The 22,254-nt window shown below is 51.9% G+C and overlaps 1 protein-coding gene across 3 annotated transcripts in view; it reads left to right on the top strand.

Moving 5' to 3' along the window:
- Window positions 1-22,254, top strand: part of SLC45A4 (solute carrier family 45 member 4) — a 104,430-nt gene that overhangs the window by 27,799 nt on the left and 54,377 nt on the right. For 2 of the 3 annotated variants that reach the window (XM_017511447.2, XM_037732475.1), the window contains exon 2: window positions 20,652-21,292. In XM_017511447.2, coding sequence (XP_017366936.1) covers window positions 21,052-21,292 — 241 coding nt within the window. In that variant the 5' untranslated portion in view covers window positions 20,652-21,051. Of the gene's footprint in view, window positions 1-16,591; window positions 16,604-20,651; window positions 21,293-22,254 lie in introns of those variants that run through there. The other variant, XM_017511448.2, reaches the window with a different exon arrangement.

The raw sequence follows: 22,254 nt of genomic DNA, 5'->3' as shown, positions 1-22,254 counted from the left end.
CCGGCAGCTTGCTTCCTGTGCATGTGGCACTGCGTGCTGTCGCATACACTGGCAGAGACCCCCACGGTGGAGTTACAGGTGGTGGCAGAAACACACCCTGCAGCGGGTGGGCCTGCCCAGCAGCCAAACGGCCCCTCGCTGTTTGGAGTCTCGAACCTGGGATTGCTGATGGCGGCAGGGGCCACTTGTGACCCACTGCCCTCGGAGCTGCCCCAACAGCATGTTGCATTTGGTCACCCAGGCTACTTAAATGTCTTTCAGGAAAGTAAGTTGGAATCAAATCTGAATGTTAATGCTCCTTTGTTCCCTGTCATCCCAACAATCATCTTAAAACTTCTCCTTTTAGTTAAGTCCATTTTCCACCTATTTCTGTTTGCTGTGGTGGCTTATCTGTTGCCGGGCACCCGGCCGTCTGGGATCCAGGAGACAGAGTCGCAGCCCCACCCTGGAGTCGGTGATGCAGGACAGGGTGGGCAGGGGGCACATGGGGCCCGGAGGATTGGCTCCCTCGCCTGCCTCACGGTGCCCAAGGTGAGTCCTGCTGCTCAGCTTGCAGGGGCTAGGCGTGGAGTGTGGCGCGGGGTGAGGGGCAGCACAGTGCTGGGTGCGAGGAGGCGCCTGGGGAGCCAGCTGTCCGCGGCAGGGCTGGGAGCAGTGCCCGGGCCAGGTCCCTGCTGCCACTGCCGTGGGATCTTGCTCTAGAACTGCTGCCTTGGCAGCTTTCACTTCTCATGTAGGCGAGTCCCAAGCTAATATTTATCCTGCAAAGTATCTGAAAAATGCTGGAGTGCTGAGCACTTGAGGAGAACTTTATTAACCTTTGAAAGAGTTACTGTTACATCGATAAACTGAGGCACTGTTCACAATAGCTAGACTGTGTTTGAACTTGCAGCCTTTAATCCTGCAGTTAGTTTTTGTTAGCAGATGGAATTGTTTTGGCTGTTCTTCTAAGGACGCCTTTGTCTGTATGGGTTTTGTTTGTTGCCGGCCAGCACGGGGTGTGTGCCGGGGAGGGCAGGCTGGCCGGGGAGGAGTATGTGATAGGGTCAGGTGTTTCTCAGCACATGATTGGCAGCTGCTTGAGAATGCAGAATTGTGGACTCAGAGCCCCCAACTTTTTATGAACTGTCGTTTTACAACTGAAGCTGGCCTCCCTCATCAAAGACTTACGACGTGTGTGAAGGAGCAAGTGACGGACGTAAGAATGGGGGTAGAGGGCGTTGAGGTGCGGTCCCCGGGATTTCAGGTGTGAAGGAAAATGACTCCGATAGTGAACGTACTCCTTCAAACAAAGTCAACCAAGAGTCTGTCCTGCACATGTTACTTTTCTGTAAAGCCAGCCTCGTCCTGGCTCCCCTCCAGAACCGTTTTCTTCACCTGGCAGCCATCCTGGGCTTCTGAGTAGGCGGCTGGGAGGTGAGGAAAGGCCGCCTGGCACGGTGGGGACGGAGCCAGGGCCCTGAGGCCACGGGTTCCCATGAACATCGGCCCTTCCTTCCCAGGCTGCATGGGGGAAAGAGGTGAAAAGAGCCACCAGAGGCTGGAGGTGGGTCCCGCAGGATGTGGGAGCCGTCACAGGGGTGGAGGTTGTGGGGTGAAGGCCGGAGCTGGGAGGGCTGGAAGCCAGGCCCAGCCAAACCTGTGGAGAGAAACTATCCACAGTCTGGGGGCCAAGGGAGGGGCTGAGACCTGGCTGGTCTGGCCTTGAGGGGGGCAGAACGGGCTGAGGTGGGCTGCCCTGGAGGGTGGAGCCCTGGCCTCCAGCAGTCTGGCAGTGAAGTGTGCCTGGGGACAGCAGGGACAGAGCCCAGGGCAGAGGATGCCCCCAGTAGGTCTGATAGCCCCTGCAGGGGTCCCGGCTCCCTGCGGGTCTGTCTGTGCCCTGTTGAGATGTTAGCAAGGAGCTCAGCTTCCTCTCCGGTCAGCTGACTGCACTTTCCTGCTCACTAGCGGTTCCTCTATTTCCCCACCCACTTGTCTGTGCTGCTCCTGGGGGCTGTGGTCGGCGCGTAGCTGCTGGCGGCCGGGGGCGGAGGCCTGCCTGTCCTTCAGCCACCCACCCCACGTCCGCCACAGATGTTTACCCCTGTCCCGCCAGTGCCCTCGTGGGTTTCACAAGCCAAGGAGTCCTGGTTGGCTCAGTTGTTTGGGTTGCACTGAGATCCCATTGAGGAAACCCACAGTCTCTCGAATGTGGCCTCAGCCCCTGCTCCCCACGTGCTATGGGAGCTCAGCTCAGCTGCCTGGGACTGGGGCTGGGGCTGGGGCTGTCGGGCGGAGCTGCTGCCCAGGCAGGTGCAGGAACTATGCACAGATGAGAAGTGTACTGTATTTAAAAGCAGTGATTATATGCCAGACATGGATGGTGGCACACACCTGTAGTCCCAGCTGCTTGGGAGGCTGAGGTGGGAGGATTGCCTGAGTCTAGGAGTTCAAGGTCACCAGCAAGCTATGATTGTGCCACTGAACTCCAGCCTGGACCACATGGCGAGACCTTGTCTCCAGCCTGGACCACATGGCGAGACTTTGTCTCTTAAAACAATTTTTTTCTTAAAGTTAAAATAATTTAAAGGTTTTTGTTTAAAAGTAAAAGCATTGACGTTTGAGTCAACCTAAGAGTACAATCTGAAAAATCTAAAATACGTTACTTGTGTTTATCTTAGCCCATGTGGCGTCTGTGATCAGCATTCAGGTTGCACTGTCATTTGGAGTTTACATAAAGTAAATACAGTTTATTGACAAATCTGAGGACTCCGTTGTGTCCAGAGTAGCTTGACTTAATTATTTTTCTAGGTTTAAACACTCTTAGGTGTCAGCTTCATGAGTCTTTGTCCAGCATTTAGCAAGGTTTTAATATTCAGACAGGGATCACTTGATGTTTCTGAAATTTGGTCTCACTGGTAGCCCACGATGGTCCTTTCATGCGGGTCCTCGTCAGACCTGGACCTGCCTTGTGTCCCCAGATGTGGAGGATTCTGATGAAGTCCACCAGTGTCACAGGATGCCGGCAAAACGATTTCCATCCACCTGTGGCCGGCTTGTGTGGGTTTACATTGCCGATTACTGGCATGGCCCCTCATCTGTAGAAGGCAGCGCAGGCTCCTCACCCCCATGCTGGGTGTCCTTCAGAGCCTGGCTTGCAGGTGCTCAAGGGCTCTGGCCGCCTTCCCTTGCTGCCAGGAGCTTGCTGGAGGTGACATCCTGTGCTGGCTTGCAGGCGGCCATCCGATCCTGGAGGGCAGTACTTAGGCTAGGGGCTGTCAGCACCCAGGAATTAATGAGCTGGAAAGGTGCCCGTTGATGTCTTCAGCTGAGGAGCCCACGTGAGGCGTTTGGCCTTGGGAGTCCAGTGCTTTCTGGGCCTCAGGCAGGGAGGATGTTGTAAACTACCCAGACAAGAAGTAGAGCGTCCGAACCCGCGTGGGCCTGTGGTGGGCTGTGTCTTGTGGTCTCTTCAAGCCTGGAAAGAAGGGAAAAGAGCGGTCGACTCCTTTCTCCCTGGTAGGCTCAGTGCCTTGTAGTCGGGGCTGACCTGTGAATACCCGTGAGTTCAGTGCCGTGCAGAGGCTTGGGCGACACTGGGGCAGAGTCCTGGTGAGGTCCCCGCCAAGGATCCAGGAGGAATGAAAAGCACCCAGGTTCCAAAAACATTTGAGAGGAACCTGCTGTTTCCTGCATGGGGTTCTGGACCTGCCATGTTGACACTGATGCCGCACCGGGGAAGGCTGCTGTAGTGTTTCCGTACCAACCAGCAGGACCGCCGGCCCCTCAGTGCACAGGCAGCTTTTCACATGCACTCTCCCTGCCGAGCTCCAGGAGCTGCGCGTGTCGTAAGCCTCTGTCGGACGGTCCAGGCCATCTGAGGTTCAGTAAGTCATCCTAGAACTTACTGAATGTCATATCACGTTTACAGATCTTGTGTGATATTGGACAGGGAACCAGAAAATCTGTTTTTAAAGGTAATTCATTGTTTGTTTTAATTAAAAGTAAATTTGGCCAGGACAGGTGGCTCACACCTATAATCTCAGCACCTTGGGAGGCTGTGGAGGGAGGATCATTTAAGCCCAGTTCAAGACCAGCCTGGGCAGCGTAGTGAGATCCCCATCTCAAAAAATTAGCTAGGTGTGGCGGCATGCCCAACAGACTGAGGTGGGAGGATTGCCTGAGCCCAGAAGGTGGAGGCTGCAGTGAGCCGTGATTGAGCCACTGCATGCCAGCCTAAATGACAGAGCAAGACCCTGTCTCAAAAAATAGTGAAGACTCTGTGAACCATGCAGAAATAACACTTTTTTATCTACATCCACACCTTTCTAAAGAACTCAGTGTGATCATAATGTACACTTAATTTATAACCCGCTTAAACTTAATAGTGGGTAAGTACCATGAAAAGGTTTAAGTCCATCTTGGGGGTCATTAGTGGTCTTCCTAAATTGTGCCCTGTCCGTGAGGTCAGTTCTTGATTACATGTGTGTGACCTGAGGGTTTCTGCTTCCAAGTTTTAATACCATTTAGCCGCTTGACATGTTGTCAGGGACATATGACCTGTCTCTCTCCCACACTGCGGGTGACAGGCTGAGTTTACTTGTACCTGGGTTTGCTCCTATGGTAACCAAGATGCAGGGGAGACCTAGTTTATCCTAGGACTTACGGGCATTTCAGGTCAATACTGGTGCTTGATTTTCCCGAACCCCCAGCTGAGATTTCGGGCTGCACAGGCTAGGAGCGTGCCACCGTTTCCATGGCAGCCAAAGCGTCCTTCGGACCCTGGCACTCACACCAGGTCAGCGCGTGAGCGTTTGGAAAAAAGGGCACACCCCTCATTGCCTCTTAATTAAAAACCCAAAAACCTACTCAAGCTGATCTTGCAAACCAAGGAAACTATATACAGGTAAGAGGGAGCAAAACTTTATATACTGTACCAGGGGCTCAGTGGTGCGGAGAATATTTTCCTTTGGGGCCAGCGTGTCCTTGTTTTCGTGTGATTTCCTCCTAAATGAGCTTTTCTGGCGTGTTTTCTGTGAATCGAACACTGCATCTTGTTCCTCTTGATATTTAGGAATGATTCGTTTTAGTAGAAGATGAAGAGGGATTCTGTTTAAAAAGATGTTTTATTTCAAATCCTAATGCCTTAACCCTTAAATGTTAGAAAGTGGAGTAATAAATGCTTTGATTGGATCCAGTATTAGGAAACATTTGCTATCATGTAGATTGTCACTAGCCTTCGCCTGTTGAAGTACACTGTTGCATTTGCTCTCAGTCTGGTGTCTCAGTCAGAGCCTGGGGCCCTGTTGGGATGCGGCTCCAGGCAGCGCTGGCGGGGAGGCTCTTTGATCAGCGTGCCTACGACAGAACCACTGAGGGGCAGAGGGCATGGGGGGGCGGGGATTGGGGGCCTGAGGCTTGCAGGTGCCACATGGCAAGGGCTCTGTGGTTAGGCTGGGCTGGCAGGCTCTCTGGAAGGGATTGGGGAGCCAGGTGGGATCCTGTGAGGTGAGGAGTGGCTGGTCTGACTTAGTGTTGTAAGGGGCACTCTGGTCACAGTATTGAGAGCGGGCACTGAGGATCAAGGGTGGAAGCCGTGAAACCAGTCACGACCCTCCCATGGTAGCCCAGGCAGGAGGTGCACTGGCACGGAAGTGGAGGAGAGGGTGGGAGGGAGGGTTCTATGTGTGCTGGGAGGCAGAGCCTGGTCTGCGAGATCAGTGCTAGTGCGTGAGCTGGACATGTCACACACCACTTCCTGTTCAGATTTTGGCTTTAGTGTGTTTTGGGGACTGTCCTGACCTGCATCAGCAAGCTTCATAATCATGATTCTAAACTGAATGAATTTCTCTGATTAGAACATGGCAACCAACGAGACTGCATTTCCTGTCTTTAAGATCAGGAAGATCAATGAAAATGAAAATTGAAGGAGACACTGGTGAGCCTTTCAGCTCAGCCTGCCTGTGTGTTGCATGCACGTGTGTGTGCACACAGCTGTGTGTGCACACAGCTGTGTGTACTGCGTGCACACATGTGCGTGTACATTCAGTGCCTGTCCTGTGGGGTGGTGTCAGGAAGAGTACGGGTGAACTGTAGACTCCCGCGCACACAGATGTAACAGTGAGGGTGACTCTCCCCAGCCAGTTGTTCGGGGGACAGAACAGTGCATGGTGGAGAGGAGCTGAGCTTCCCTGGCCCCTTCTGGAATGGGGTCAGGAAGGGGATCAGGAGGGAGATTACCCTGATGCCTGCTGCCAGTTCTCATTTGATCCACCCACACAGCCTCTCGAGGTAGGGCCTGGCACCCCGTTGTCCAGCTGTGTGTGGCCTTTCTGAATGACATGGTTCTTGGGCATCTGAGAGAGTTGGCAGCCGTGTGTCCTGCGCCACAGGCCCTGGGAGTTCCTGGTGGGATCCCACACCTGTTGGCAAGTCTGAGGTTTGCCTTTGCAGATGGAAAAATGGCTTCCAGAGTTGAGTGTGGTGCCAGCAAGGAGAGCCCAGGAGCTGTGAGCTGATGCTCTAGCCTGCTGTGCAGGGGTCTTGCCCCAGCATCCTACAGTTGGCCTGTGACTTCACCAGCAGGAAGGTCATCTTCTCTGGAAAGTCTCTGGGCGCTTTTCTAGTAAGCTCAGTTCCCATTGGATTTCCTTGCCATAGTGCGTGGGGTTAGCCCCGTGTGCTGGGCTCCGGGGTCTGGCTCATCAGTAACTATGAGGACAGTGTTGTCAGTGTCGGTCACATCCTTTGTGGGAACAGTGCCATTGTGGGTCCTTTACTCTGGGTTGCCATTAGCAACCAAGATGCTTCATTTGCTCATTTTCAGGTCCTTAGGAATCCCTGCCTTGCCAGGCCATGCCCTCTGCCTGCCATTGGGGTCTGGGATCTTGCAGTGGCTAGGTAGACACAAGCACGTGGCTGACTAGACAGGGAGGTAAGAGCTGGTCCAGCTGCTGGTGGGGCCGTGGGGACCCAGAGGGAGTCCACCTGTTGTCACGGGGCCCAGGGATCCCCCCCGGGCTGGAGGAAGGGCCCTTTGGTATCTATAGTTACTGCTGGAAAAGTAGACCCAGCAAGGGAGATGATCTTGCACAGTGTCTCCAGGAGGTCTGGGGTGAGTCTGCTGGGTCACACTAGCATGGGGACACGGGACGGAGACTCTGTCATCCAGGCTGGAGTGCAGTGGTGCCATCTTGGCTCACTGCAGCCCCTACCTCCTGGCCTCAAGTGGTTGTCCCATCTCAGTCTCCCAAGTAGCTGGGACTACAGGCGCATGCTACCACACTTGGCTAATTTCATTTTGTAGAGATGGGATTTTGCCATGTTGCCCAAGTGGGTCTGGAACTCCTGAGCTTGGGCGATTCTCCCGCCTCAGCCTCCCAAAGTGCTGGGATTACAGGCATGAGCCACTGCACCCAGCCTGTTTTTTTTTTGTTTTGTTTTGTTTTGCTTTTTAATGTATTTATGTGGAGATGAGGTCTCAGTATTATGCCCAGGGTGGTCTTGAACTCTTGGCCCCAGGCAGTCCTCATGTGTTAGCCTCCCAAAATGCTGGGATTACAGTGATGAGCCACTGCACCCTGGTTTTCTTTATTAATGGAGTAATTACGGGTTGGCCTGGCCCTCTGCCTTTAGCATTTAGAGATTCATTTCTTTTAAAGACTATCTGGGTGCCTGTGCTGGGTGTGTGCTGGACCCAGAGGTAGTCTAAGTGCTCTGTGCCCTCAGAGTCTGTATGGTAGGAGGCAAGGTCTGCAAGCATGTGTGAGAAGGGGCAGGGCAGGAGTCTGGAGGAGGTGGGAGAAGACTCCAGGGCACTATCCGGGGCTTGGGCCAGGCTGCCTCGTAGGGTCAGCAGGGAGGTGCAGGGGAAGACGTGCTGGGAGCATGCTTGCTGGGCTGCCTCTGCTGTGGGGTTGCCAGCCATAGAGACATGGTGGCCACACTGTCCACTCACTCCCGAGGGCCCTTCCAGATTTTCCTCAATTCAGTTTCTTCATACTTAGGGTGTTTTACACACACATACATACAGATGTATAGACACAGACATGCAGAGACATACACAGATGCAGACATACACACAGACACAGATCCAGAGATGCATAGAGACAGACACACACACAGATGGACACAGACACCCATATACACACACACACCCACACACACAGGCAGACATCAACACATAGACACCCACATACCCCACACACACACACACCCCACACACAGAGGCAAACAACACACAGACACCCCAAAACCCCCCACATACACACCACACTCACACCCATACCCACACACACACCCCAACATCCCCCCCACACACAGACACACCACACCCCCACACCCCCACACTGACACCCCAATACCCGCCACATACACACAGACACCACACACTCCCCCACACACCCACACAGACACCCCAACACCCCACATACACTACACAGACACCCCAACACCCCCCACACACAGACACACCCCAACACCCCGCCCCACATACACAGTCACACCACACACACACACGCCATACACGCACACACAGACACACACCCCAACACCACCTACACACACAGACACACCGCAAACACACCCACAGAGACACATAGGCAGATATCAACACTTCCTAATCCACTGTAATCAACGTCCCACTCTGGCCAGTGATATGGACACTGGGGGAGGCTGGGAGTGGGGGCAGGCCACATGGGAAATCTCTGTATTTTCCTTTCAATTTTGTCGTGAACCTAAAACTGCTCTAGAATGTAAAGTTTGTTGATTTTCAATGTGTCCTTATATTTACATAAATAAATAAGGCAGTTAAAAACAGACATCAACACCCCCACACACACACAGACACACCCTCCCCTTCCCCCCACCCACACCCACTCAGACACACAGGCATCAACACACAGACACCCCCATACCCTCCACACACCCTCCCACACACACACACAAACACACACCCACATACACATAGGCAGACATCAACACGCAGACACCCACACACCCTCACATATAGACACACCCACAGCGACACACCATACTCACACACCCACACCCCCCCCACACACACAGGTAGACATCAACACACACATACCCACACACACCCTCACACACAGACACACCCACACGCACCCCCCCCACACACACCCAAACACATAGACACAGGCAGACATCAACACACAGACACACACCCCCCCACACAGACATACCCACACACAGAGACACTTAGGCAGACGTTGATACTCAGACACACACAGACACAGACACATAGGCAGACACTGACACACACACACACACACTCGTGCCCACACAGAGCTGGCTTCTGCCCACTCCCTTCTGCTGCTCCAGGTTCACAGCAAGCTCTGATGGAAAGAAGAGCAGAGAAGGGATGTGTGGTCTGTTGTGCATCCTTTTCGGGTTCTGAGTGCCCTGACTTGTGGCATAAAACACACAAACGGTTATCAGAAGACTTAAGACACAGTGAAGCTTTCGATCATTTATCTCTAGAGTGCTGGGGTGTCGTTCTAACTGGGACACTCTGAGGGTGAAAGCGGGGACACAGTAGTCACCCCGCCAGGGTGACAGCGCAGCCTGGAACTGTCAGGTGAAGCGGGGCTCGTGGCGTCCTTTCCGCAGCATGTACTTGGGAGTGGCTGCAGTGTAGACTCCTGGCCTCTGATCCAGTGGATCTGGGGTGAGCCCTAGAGCTGCAGTTAGGGAAGCTCCTCGACACTGATCCCCATGAGGCACTGAGTGTTTGGAGGACGCCAGGACGTCACTTGCCTCATTGAAACTGCTGTTAACTTTGTATTTCTTCAGCCCACGTGTCTTGGACTAGAGGCACGTTGTATGATCAGAGGCAGCCAACCTGGGTTTGTGCAGGGGGCACATAGCATACCCAGAGATGGGTGCCTCCACAGTTGGGCAGTTTCAGGTGTGAGCAGGTAGCACAGAAAGCTTCCCCAGGTATGTGGTGCTCAGCCTGGATGCCCCTTAATTCCCTTCTCATGAAGAGTTTCGGTTTCTTCCTAACCACTGGACAACCAGGGATTGTCAGGAGTTTTTAATTACCTTATTTATTTATGTAAATATAAGGACACATTGAAAATCAACAAACTCTACCTTCTAGAGCAGTTTTAGGTTCACAACAAAATTGAAAGGAAAATACAGAGATTTCTCGTGTGGCCTGCCCCCACTCCCAGCCTCCCCCAGTGTCCATATCACCGGCCAGAGTGGGACGTCGATTACAGTGGATGAACTCGCAGTGGCACGCCTGACACCCAGGTGTGGAGGTCAGGTCAGGGTCTCCACTCTGGGCGCTGTAGCTCCAGTGGGTTGGCAAGGGCATGGTGGCATGCGTCTGCCATTAGAGTGCCATGCAGAGTAGTTCCACTGCCCTGACACCCTCCCCAGCCCCTGGTGACTGCTGCTGCTTGTCCTGTTAACCTAATTTTGCCTCTTCCAGAAAGCCGTATAGTTGGAATCGCACTTACTCAGTTGGGAGCCGTTTCAGAGCTGCTTCTTTCACTTAGAAATACGCACGTAAGGGGCCCGCGGACGTTTTCGTGCCGGGCTTCAGCGCTCATTTCCGTTTCATGGTGAATGACGTCCCGTCATCTGGATGTTCCGTGGTTCATTCAGTCACCTACGGAAAGACGTCTCGGTTGCTTCCAGGTTTTGGCTGTCTGCACCCAGGCTTTTGTGTAGACCTCAGTTCTCAGCTCTGGTAAATACCAAGGAATTTGGTTGCTGGATGGCATGGTTGAGAGTATGTTTGGTTTGTGAAGAGTGGGCAAACCGATCCTCGAGGTAGCTGCCGCACTGCCCATTTCTGCTTGCACTGAGCGCGTGTTCCCGCTGCCCCACATCCTCGCCTGCTTTTGGTGTTGTCGGTGCTCTAAGCTTTGGCCATTGTGATGGCACGTGGTGGCACTGCAGCTGCAGCCCCTTGAGGACCTCAGAGGTGTGGAGCATCTTTCCGTATGCTCATTTGCCATCTGTCTGTCGTCTTTGTCTTCAGACCTTTTGCCATCTTTTCCCCACATTGCTGAAGATCATTTACCAGCTCTCGTTCCTCCAGCTCTCTGCTTTGAAATTGAGCACACCCTACTCTTTAAGCCTCAAAATCCAACACATTTTATACATCATACTTTCTATAATGGGAATCCACCTCACACACAGTGTAAAGCTCCTGCATTGCCTCAGAAATGCCGTTCCCCTGGCATTGCCCAGCGTCGTCGGGTAGTCGGGAGTCTTGCCCACACAGAGCTTCCTGTGACCTCGGCAGGCCCGCTTCCCTCTCGGCATCTCCACTCCAGCACAGAGCCTGAGCGGTCGCACTGTGTAACTGTGCAGGCCTCACGGGACACGGTGCACAGCAGGTGGTCTGCAGGCTTCCCGGAGCTGCTGCCATGGCGTGTCCTGAAGTGACAGCAGCGGAGCTGCTGAGGCCGAGGGAAGGCAGAGTCCGAGGTAGGCAGTGGAGATGGCACGGAAGTCTCCTGGTTCATGGTGAATGCAGCGCTTGCCTTATCCGCACACCCATGTGGCTGTCGCAGGCCACCCACCCCGTCCTGCCAGCCCCGCAGTTCCCAGCCCACCCACTGCTGTCCTGTGGCCTCTTGCTGGGTCGTATTGCTACACTGAGTGCCTGCTGGGAGCGCAGTATAGCTCAAGACAGCTTACCAGGCCAGGGTACCACGAATTGTGACAAAATTAATCCTTCATTTCCTTCATTCCAGTATCTTTTTTTTTTTTCCCCCTGAGATGGAGTTTCACTCTTGTTGCCCAGGCAGGAGTGCAATGGTGCGATCTTGGCTCACTACAACCTCTGCCTCCCGGGTTCAAGTGATTCTCCTGCCTCAGCCTCCCGAGTAGCTGGGATTACAGGCATGTACCACCACGCTTGACTAATATTTTGTAGTTTTAGTAGAGACAGGGTTTCTCCACGTTGGTGAGGCTGGTCTTGGACTCCTGACCTCAAGTGATCTACCAGCCTGGGCCTCCCTAAGTGCTGGGATTGCAGGTGTGAGCCACTGCACCCGGCCCATTCCAGTGTCTTAATTGTAGAGTGATGGCAGACATTTGTGGAAATAAGGCTCATCAGCATCTGGGGCCTCTTGTTAGGTTCGTTTTGGAAATGTACGCCCTTCCAGGACACACTGCTTCCAGCGTGTGCCAGTCTGAATGCCGCACACTTCCCGCCCAGCCAGGCACGTGCTGAATATGTGAGCGGAGGAACATGTGGAAGCACTCATTTTCTTTTCGTGGAGTGTGAAGAGCTCTGTGCATTTTGGATGCCAGTCTTTTATAAGATACGTCCTTTGCCAACACTTTACCCTGTTTGTGGCTTGTTTTCTTATTCTCTTGACACACATTGGCTTCATGTTGGAAATCAGTGGGATTTCGTACGTGCTTTTCAGGAAATAGCCTTAGAAACAGAATTGCCAGTGCCTCTGTAAGTGTTCCTCTCTGTGGCCATCTGGAGAGGCAGGAAGACGTGTGTCGGCCGTGACCGGGAGAGCTGCATTGGTAAAGATTGAATGGGACTGTCTGAGGCTGACGGTGGTAGTGAGTTTGTCTGACGGTGGGTGCCCCTACTTTGCCTGTTGCTAGGTGGTGGGTGCAGAAAACACACAGCCGTCCCCCCATCAGCATGTGCTGCCCACAGGCGGTGCCTGTAGCCCGGTGTCAGGCCCGTGTACACGGGGACATGTGCTTCATGTGTAGGGGCTGTGAAGGGACAGCCCACGTTTGTGGTCACCGTGCAGACGTGTGTCATCAGGGCTCGCAAGACCACTTTCCAGGAAGCGTGGCTCACAGAATTCTCCCATCACTGTTGGAGGTTGGGACTGTGCTGTAGATCTGAAACTTTAACCCAGGCGTGGGGTGTCTGTCAGCAATAACTCTCCATTTACCTTTTTGATGAAATTTAAGTTTACAGCCAGCTTTTCCACTCAGCAAATTGTAGGAAGTCATGTGTTTTGGCATCAGTTACCCTTAAATTAGAAACAGGACAATAGAGGAAGTTGTTGATTGGGAACAATTGTAGTTTCACTTGTCTGAGTGTATCTGGGAATCATAACAAAATTGTTGCCACTGAATGCTCCGACAATCACTGGAACAGGTTCCAAAGGGAAGCTTTTTTTCTATGCTAGGGAAAATCTGCCTGAAAAGTTTCACTGTTCTTCTGCATGTAAGATATGAGAACAGGTCACAAGTGAACTTTTGAGCTTCTCCACATTTAAAACAGATGAGGAGGAGGTGGCTTTCAGGGGTGCAGGATTGCCTGTGCTTGGGGAAGGAGGAGCGAGAGCTCCCTTAAATGGGTTCAGTGTGACGTCATGCTTCAGGGCATTTCCAACTCTGTACTAGAGAAGAAACATTTTCAAATTTTCAGATAATGCTCCAGTGCTTACATAAAATAGCTTCCTGAAAGAAAGCAATTTGCTTGCTCTAAGAAGGTGACCTCCCATGTATAGTCTGCTGGGCGTTGGACTGGTTTTATGGTATCCGATTGCCCCCTGCTCAGTGTGAGAACACGCCGCGCACAGGCACCCAGCCCCTGCACATTCACACTCCTCCCTTCTCTTCTCAGAGCTGCTTTCATTTCTCGTGAGGCCCTAGAGATGAAGGGACATGGGGGGCGGGAAGCGTGAGGGAAGGATTTCAAACTGTCTCAGAGACTTCGTGTCCAGGAAACGTGCAGCACATGGGCCCTTGTTCCAATCCCAGCAAGGGCTGTGGGTGAGGAGGACCAGAGGGCCATGTAGCGTCCACTGCTGTCTTTGGGGAAATGGGCAATCACATCCAAACATGTGTCCATGAACTTTGGAAATGCAATCCACCTTTAAGTTGGGGACTCCGCATATTTTGGTCATGGTTGATAGACTTGTTAATTTGGCTATATTCTTCTTTTTGTCCATTCTTGCTCGGACAACCAAAGAAGGAGATTGTAAAGTTAAAATAGGAGAGTGAATAGCCTTAATCAGATGGGAAGGGACACAGGAGCCTTTCCAGCGTGATGGACGTGTTCTGTCTTGATAGGAATTTGTGGAAACTGTCTGAGTGATACTTTCTCACTGCATGTCAGTTATACCTGACTTCACAAACAACACTTACCAGCAGCCGTCATGTATCTAACCAGCTAGAAAGCATCAGGGCAGAGGAACCCCATTTGCAGCGACTATGCCAGAGGTTAATTAGAAACCTCACATGGAAGACAATGGAAGGGCTGCGTTTAAGCTCTCCCCAGAGGCACCAGGGTGGACTGGGACAGATGCGGGAGCGCAGCCGTTCTTGGAGAGAGTGACTCAGCAGCCTGAGGATGTCGGCTCCCCCAGGCTAGTTTATAACATTAATGGATTCTCAATAAAAATGCCAACAAAGACTTTTTTTTCCAGAGCGAATCAGTCTGTTCTTAAAGTTCATATAGTTCATGTGCTCATAAAGTTCTTAGAAATAAACATGGAAGAATTATTAGGACAGCACTAATGGAGAAGCAGCAGCAACAAGCAGGACCTCCCCCAGCGGAGGTCCAGATGCCCTGACAGCCTCTGTGCTTCCTGCAGTTGGTAGACGGGCACACGGCGGGGACAGATCACAGCATTGAGAGACAGACGCGTGCACATCGACACTGGCGGTGTATAAAAGTGCAGTCTCAGAGTGCCGGCGGTGGACTCTCAGATGCGTCACACTGCTGCACCCACAGGGCCCCTGGGGGACGCAGAGCCGCTCCTAACTCACCCCACACACGAGCATATGGACCTGAGTCCTCGCGTGGACCCACGTAGCTTTGCACGGGGAGCTGTCGTCTGGGTTGAACACTCAGTAGCCCGTTAGATGGATTCTTGACCAGGACATGCTCATGTGTTGTTAAACCCATCAAAATGTGCTGGTACGTTTCCCATGGGTCATGGACCCAGGAACCTATTCTTCAGCCTTGGCCTGTTAACTGGAGAAATACTCACGCTGGTTCTTCCGGCAGCAACCCGGAGGCCCTGGCTCTCCTTTCAGAGCAGCCCATGCTGGGGCCGGGTCAGCACGGCCTTCCCTGTCTGCTGTCCCCTGCAGTTCCAACCTCGAGATCTTTCAGTGCTCATAGCCACTCCTTGACAAGGTGATATGACCCCTGATTTTCTAAGTATAACACGTAAACTTTATTTTCAAATTATTTTGTGACTTTCTCTAAAATGCTTGCAAAATCCCCAGGGCTTTGCAGAAATAGAATTTTTGGAAGCAGCAGCTGCCCCAGGTGGTATCCTGCTGTGAGCTGTTGGGTGTCGTCTTCAAGATAGTCACCTTTAGAAGCAGCTTAGTCCGATGGGTGCATATCTTTGAGAAAATTAAGGTTGGTTAACGTGTTGATTTGTTGTAGTAGTTAATTTCGCCCTGTCGAGATTACTATCTGGCAGCTGCCTAAACTTTGCCTGCCCTTGGAAGCTCGCATTGGTGTGAGCACCCTAGGTTGGTAACATTCATTGGATAAGTTCATGAAGGTATGAGACATTTGGTAGATTTTTGCACGTACTGCTACTTTAAACAAACTCATGCTGTCTAAAGATACTTGTTTTCATCAATATAGATGCCAGTGAAGTCACCTGTGTAAAATCTATGTACTGTGCCACTGCCTCTGTCCTGCTGGAGGAAGGGAAACTAGCTGTGTTAATGCCCAGGCGACTTGGGTAACCCGTGACACCCATGCCATGCCCATGCCATTTAATGAGGACTTCAGGGAGGCATCAGCCGGTGGCTGTTCAGCTGGAGTGCCTGGGTGTGGCTTCAGCATAGCTGGTGGTGTGCGGAATGGTTTCCAGTTCAGATACCCTATAGTACTTATTGGCTGATCGTCCTCCTTCAGTCAGTTCATTTGTTCATGTGACACACTCATCAGGCTTTTGCTGTATGGCTGGAAACAGTGCATGTGGAAGGGAGGGCCCAGGTTAGGGAAACACGGACATCACCCACTGGGGACCGATGCCGGGAGATCTGGGGACAGATGAAAGTGTGGGACGGGGTCTCTTGAGGGGGCTTCTCTCATGCCACCCACCAGCAGCTGTCATCCTTTGTACAAGGTGGGGATCACCCATTCTAAAGGGGTCCAGTTAGCCCTGAAAAGAGTCTCCAAAAACAGGGTGGTTGAACTGAAGGTGAGAGAGACAGAAGGGTGCAGGCCGGCAGGGAGACAGCCTGCTCCGAAGGGTAATCCCTCGACCGACGGCAGCACTGCCCAGGCAGGGTTCTGGAGCCAGGGGCCCTGACGGGGGGCCTGTGTCCACGGCTGAACGTGCAGCACCATCACTGCGGGCTGGGTCAACAGTGTCCCGAGGCGTGAAGCTGTCTTGCTGGCCCCTCAGCCTGCTGAGCAGCGGTGTCTGGTGGCTCGCCCTGACCGTGGCCATGTGGACGCTGGGGGCGTGGGCTGGATGACTTTCCCATAGCTGCTCGTCTCCCTCCTTTTCATCTTCTCTTTGGAAGGTCAGTTTTACACTAGTTCTTAGAAGGCTGGTAGGGAAGCCCCAGCATTTCAGAGGAACTCCAGTGGGATAGCTGACCTTCCATTTCGAGGGAGCCTTCCCGTACCACTCCGCCTTTCTGTGGACTTGTGACTCTGTTACGGAGGACACAGGTTCTTTGCTCCCTGAGGGTTTAGTTTTGTGAAATCCTCAGCTGTTCCCAGGTAAAAAGACATCTTGTTTTAGAATCTGTTAAAAAAAAAAAAAAAAAAAGAGAGAGAGCCAAGGTCTCACTGTGTGTGGCAGGCTGGCTTGCACTGGTATAACTGTAGCTCACTGCAGCCTTGAACTCCTGGGCTCAAACTACCCTCCTGCCTCAGCCTCCTGAGTAGATGGGACTACAGGCACATGCCATCACATCTGGCTAATTAAAAACAAAATGTATAGAGATGGGGTCTTGCTGTGTTGCCCAGGCTTGTCTTCAACTCCTGGGTTCAAGCGATCCTCCTGCCTTAGCCTCTGGGTTAGCCGGGATTACAGGTATGCACCACCATGCTAATCTTTGAAAAAAGTTTCTGTAGAGATGGATCTGACTGTGTTGTACAGGCCGAATGAATCTTTGGCAGATTCCTAAGACCTTTTGGTAGCCATCCCTGAGGCCCCGTGATTGGAGTCTACACTGCACTGGGGAGGCAGTGATGGTTGCCTGGGGCTCTTCTGTGTGGCTCATCAGTGAGCCTTACCCAGCCTGCTCTTTGCAAACAAGGTGCTGAGAAATACCACTGGCTGGGGCACAGCTGAGCTGCCTGGGAAGCGCATGGCCTGCAGATTGCCGCCTACACTCCTGGCCTCGGGTCGTCTCGGCACGTGTGAGCGTGTTGCGTGTGTTTTCCAGTTCTGTGTTAAGTCAGGACTCGACAGTTTAAGTGGCACGGAGCAGAATGAGGCTGGGGGAGTGCGGGAGCTGAGTAGGTCCCCACCGTGGCCTTCTTTCCTGTTCATCCGAGAGACTCAGTGACTTCCTGACCCTAGGCCAGGCCGGAGGGCAGCCAGCTGTGACCTGGGGGCCAGATCCTGCTCAGAGCCGGGATTAAAAGAATAACCAGCAAGCTAAGAATGTTGTGTTTTTAAAGGATTGTTGAAAAAGGAAAAAGGAGACTGTGCCACAGAGACTGCCTGTGCCCGAAATGTTCCTCGTCCAGCTTTGCAGAGAAAGCTTGCAGTGTCTCTCTAGTTGATTGATTCAGAATGTACTGATCAAGGGTTGAAGCATTTTTAAAGAGAGCCTTTTTCCTGTTTAGTAATAACCCTAGAACAGTGCCTGCCCTGTGGGCTGTGGACGTTCCGGGCCGGGGCCTTCTCTGCTGGGGCTGTTCTGTGCGCTGTGGTTGAGCAGCATCCCTGGCCTCCACTCCAAGACGCCAGTAGTGTCCCCTCCTCCCCTGGTTGTCGCAATCAGAGATGTATCAAGTCATTGCCACATGTCCCTCAAGGGTGCAGCATTGCCCCTGGTTGAGAACCGCTACCTTAGAATAATTCATACATGACTTATTACAGCCGTTTATGGCCTCACTCTCAGCTCTTACTGAAGGGACTCCAGGAACAGAGACTGCTTCACTTCAGGCTCAAGTCTCCGAAGACACAGCAGTGGGACAAAGGGCTGACTGAGCAGACTGAAGGGTCTGATGTTTCTAATTAAGTCATTAGGATTTCTTAGAAAACTAATTGCTTTTGTTCCTGCCCAAACCCCAGTTGATCTGTTCAGGCTTTGCAGACGTGTCTGGATGTACGTTCTTCTCATAAGAAGGACTCCTCTTACCTGGTAGAAGAAAGCAGTTACAATCATTGACCCTATTCTGGTGCAAGACTGACAGACTGAAAACAAGGAAAATCGTGACATGTTCTGTTAGGAAGGATTCTGAAAAGGTGGGGGCGGACCAAAAATAGCAGAATGTCGGTCCTCATTAAACCTGGGTGGTTTCTTATGCTATTCTGTTTACTTTGCATATGTTAGAAATAGTTCTGTTGCACAGTGTTTAGAAAAAAAATTGCAGTTAGGTGAAGTTTGGAAACTTGATGTTTCCATGGCAGAGGACATTTGGTAAATTTGAAAGAATTCTCAAGGGCTGTTGTGTGGGATCGTAGTGAAGTCCAGGGGACATAAGAAGCAAATACATAGGTGGCACCACTTGAATCTTTGGTTCCTGAGGAATTAGGCATTGGCATTTCCACCGAGGTGTGAAAGATGTAGGGAAGAGCTGGACAGAAGAGCCAAGTGCAGGGCTTCCTTCAGGAACCTCTGGCCCATCGGAGTCCTCTCCCTCCTGGGGCCCATGTGCCGGGGACCCACCTTCTCCGTCAGGGCTGCACGAGGGAGGAGCCAAGTGAAGACAGCACCTCAAGGTTTTGGGTCCCCTCTGGGGAGAAAGAGAGGTGGAGCTAATCAAGACCACCTTTGGATCGGTGGAAAGCCATGAGAAATCTTTTTATTGAAGCCAGTTGGTAGAATAATTCTCAGTAAGATATTGGCCCACAAACCTACCTTAACATAGACTGTGAACATCATTTAGTATGTTTTCAGGGTCTCTTTCTAGTACTTCAGTTGAACTGAACCCAGTGTCTGGAGACCCAGCTCGAGAAGTTCTGAACTTGGGCTGTTCACGTGCCTGATTTTACCTTACCTGGGGAGAGATTGACCTCATTTCCTAAAACATTTCCAAGGCAGCATTTCCAGTTAGCTTATTTCTGCTTTATTGTGTGTGTTTACCCAGGTGGAGAATATGTCACCAAGCTGGGTCGGTCACTGGAGCCAGGGTGCTGGAAACCCGTTGGGGTGATAGGGTTCCATAGTCCCTAGGAAAGCCGGGACTTTCCTAGGTTGGGAGTGTGGGTTGGGAGTGTCCGAACCCCTGGATACCATAGTCAGAGTTTGGCACATGCTTCCATTTTTTTTTTTTCTGGAGAGAAGGTCTATAACTTTCATTTTATTATCAAAAGGTTTTATAACCTAAAGGCTGAGACCACTGCCCTTGACAGGCTGACCGCAGGAGTCCAGGCGCCTTTGGGTAGACTTCAGACTCCCCGCTGGACAGAGAATCATGCTATCCTCATTCCACCCAGTGCCCTACTTTTCATTTCTCTTTTCTTTTCTTTTTTTTTAAAGACAGAGTCTTACTCTGTCACCCAGGCTAGAGTGCAGTGGTACGATCTCGGCTTACTACAACCTTCACCTCCTAGGTTCAAGGAATTCTCCTGCCTCAGCCTCCCAAGTAGCTGAGATTACAGGTGCCCATCACCAGGCCTGGCTAATTTTTGAATTTTTAGTAGAGACAAAGTTGCCCAAGCAGGTCTAGAACTCCTGACCTCAGGTGATTCACCAGCTTCGGCCTCACAAAGCACTGGGATTACAGGCGTGAGCCACTGCGCCTGGCCAACTTTTGATTTTTCTTTTCCACTCTCCAGGCAGGGTCTCAAGTTTCCTTTTTTGGCTGGGCACAGTGGCTCACACCAAAGCGGGGAAGATCACGTGAGCCCGGGAGTTGGATACCAGCCTAGGTAATATAGTGGCGACCCTGTCTCTACAAAGAATAGAAAAATTATCTGGGTGTGGTGGGGCACACCTGTAGTCCCAGCTACTCGGGAGGATGAGGTGGGAGGTCACTTGAGTCCAGGAATTTGAGGCTGCAGAGAGCCGTCGTTGTGTGACTGCAGTCCAGCCCGGGCAACACAGTGAGACCCTGTCTCTAACAAATCAAACTTTTTAAACAAAAGTTTCCCCTTTTGATTCTCGTTTGTCTACCTCCCCCACTTTCCCTTTCACCTTCTTCCCTCTCAACGATATCTGCAGCCATGAAGGGCGTCACCAGCCACTGCCAGCCTGCTGGAATAGTTATGTGCTGTGGTACACAGGGTGGACGAAACTGTTATTGGCCAAAGAGAGAATATTTTTAGCGTTTTTCTCTGTCTTCTCTTTGATCCTGCTTTCCTTGATTGCCCCACCTTTATCCTTCCCCAGGATTCCCTTCCATTTGAGAAAATGTTTTTCTAGAACGTAGGTTTTGTTATTTGCACAGATGCACCCAGGGTAAGCAGCAGAGAGGTGTGTGATCTTGGGTCAGGCCTTTGGGGCACGCGGCTGGCTTGGGGGTCGGGCGGTGGTCCGCAGGGCCGTGTGGCGGCCACCCCCTGACTCTCTGGCTGGGTTGTTTTCCTCTTTTGCAGATCATCCAGTCACTCGATGGGGATTACCAGCGGACCACCTGTTTGTGTCACCTTCCCACCTCTCTGTAGCAAGAAAAATCACTTCAGCACCTCTTCAGTAATAATGATGAAACTGGTATTAACTGAATGGCATTTATGGATTTTTAACTCTAATTCACAGTAAACCAGCAAGCCATATGTTTAAAATCCAACCAAAAATCGTTCTGTGTTGCTGCATGTCTCATACCATTGTGAGAAGTTGTGAGATACCCACTTGTGCAAAGAGGAATGTAAGTGTTACTTGCCCAAGGAACACAACCGAAGCAGAAAGAGAAGACGTCTTAATTTATCATTACAGATATATGAAAGCATTATTTATATAGATAGAATATATAGAGAAATATATATATTTTTGGTGGTAATGAAAATGGCTCCGCAGAATGCCGACTCGGAATCTATGCAAGTTCAAGAGTTATCCGTGCCCCTGCCAGACCCGCAGAAAGCCGGAGACGCAGAGGCCGAGAACTGTGAGACCATCAGCGAGGGGTCCATAGACCGAATCCCCATGCGCCTGTGGGTGATGCACGGGGCGGTGATGTTTGGCAGGGAGTTCTGTTACGCCATGGAAACAGCTCTGGTCACACCCATACTGTTGCAGATTGGTAAGTCTCCTCCCTGTCTGTGCGCCGTGAACTCTGAGCGGAGCAGCTGTGGACTGGGCGTGGCTCTGATCCTCCGGAGGAGTAGGATGGCATGTCCCGGAGAGCCCTGGGCACAGGAGTCCTTGTCTCCTCTCCCTTCAGCCTGCCCTGATGGTGGTTTCCTCCTCCTGTTCTCAGCTGGGTTTGGGGAGGAGTGATCCTCGGATGTGGACGTTGAATTACAGTTTTGGCAGAGTGGTAGCTGAGCATCTGGGGCAGAATTGGCACTGATGAGTACTGGCTCTCGGCTGGGGCCCCTCTCTCCCGCTGTCCCTGCCAGGCCACAGTGAACCATGAGCTGAGAGTCACTGGCTGTGTCATGAAAGCAAATTCGGGATCCCCTCTGTGCTGCAGTCTGATTCCTTGTGTGTAAAGTGAGTGTGATCGCACACCAACCCTCAGAGGGTCCCGGACATGCTTCGAATGGTGCCTGGCCATGGGAGATGCTGGAAGATGCTATCTTCTGCTCCTTGTTGCTGTTGGCACGAATCCAAGGTTATTGTGGACGTTACATGGTTCAGTGACAGGCATTTCCAAAAGCACGGAAACTCACGGAGACACGTGCAGGTGGGCATGACCAGGCCTCGCACATGCAGCACTCGGTGTTCCTTCCAGATGACTGGGCAACATGGCGGGGCCCTGCAGGGAGTCCCCGCTGGGGGTGTCTTGGGCCCAAAAGTTTTGTCGGAATGTTTCGTTTTCCTTATGGCCTAAGGAAGTTTTAAAATCTGTCATTTTCTAAACCCTTAGCCATATAAGCTGTCTGGGTAAAAGGCAAACAATTTAGAAGCATCCGTTTTAATGGTGAAACCCCGTCTCTACTAAAACTACAAAAAATTAGCTGGGCATGGTGGCGCGTGCCTGTAATCCCAGCGACTCAGGAGGCTGGGGCAGGAGAATTGCCTGAACCCGGGAGGCGGAGG

The sequence above is a fragment of the Cebus imitator genome, unplaced genomic scaffold, assembly GCF_001604975.1.
Source record: "Cebus imitator isolate Cc_AM_T3 unplaced genomic scaffold, Cebus_imitator-1.0 Scaffold449, whole genome shotgun sequence".
NCBI lineage: Eukaryota > Metazoa > Chordata > Mammalia > Primates > Cebidae > Cebus > Cebus imitator.
Note: the sequence above shows the minus strand (reverse complement) of the source record. Positions and strands in the feature narration are given on the sequence as shown.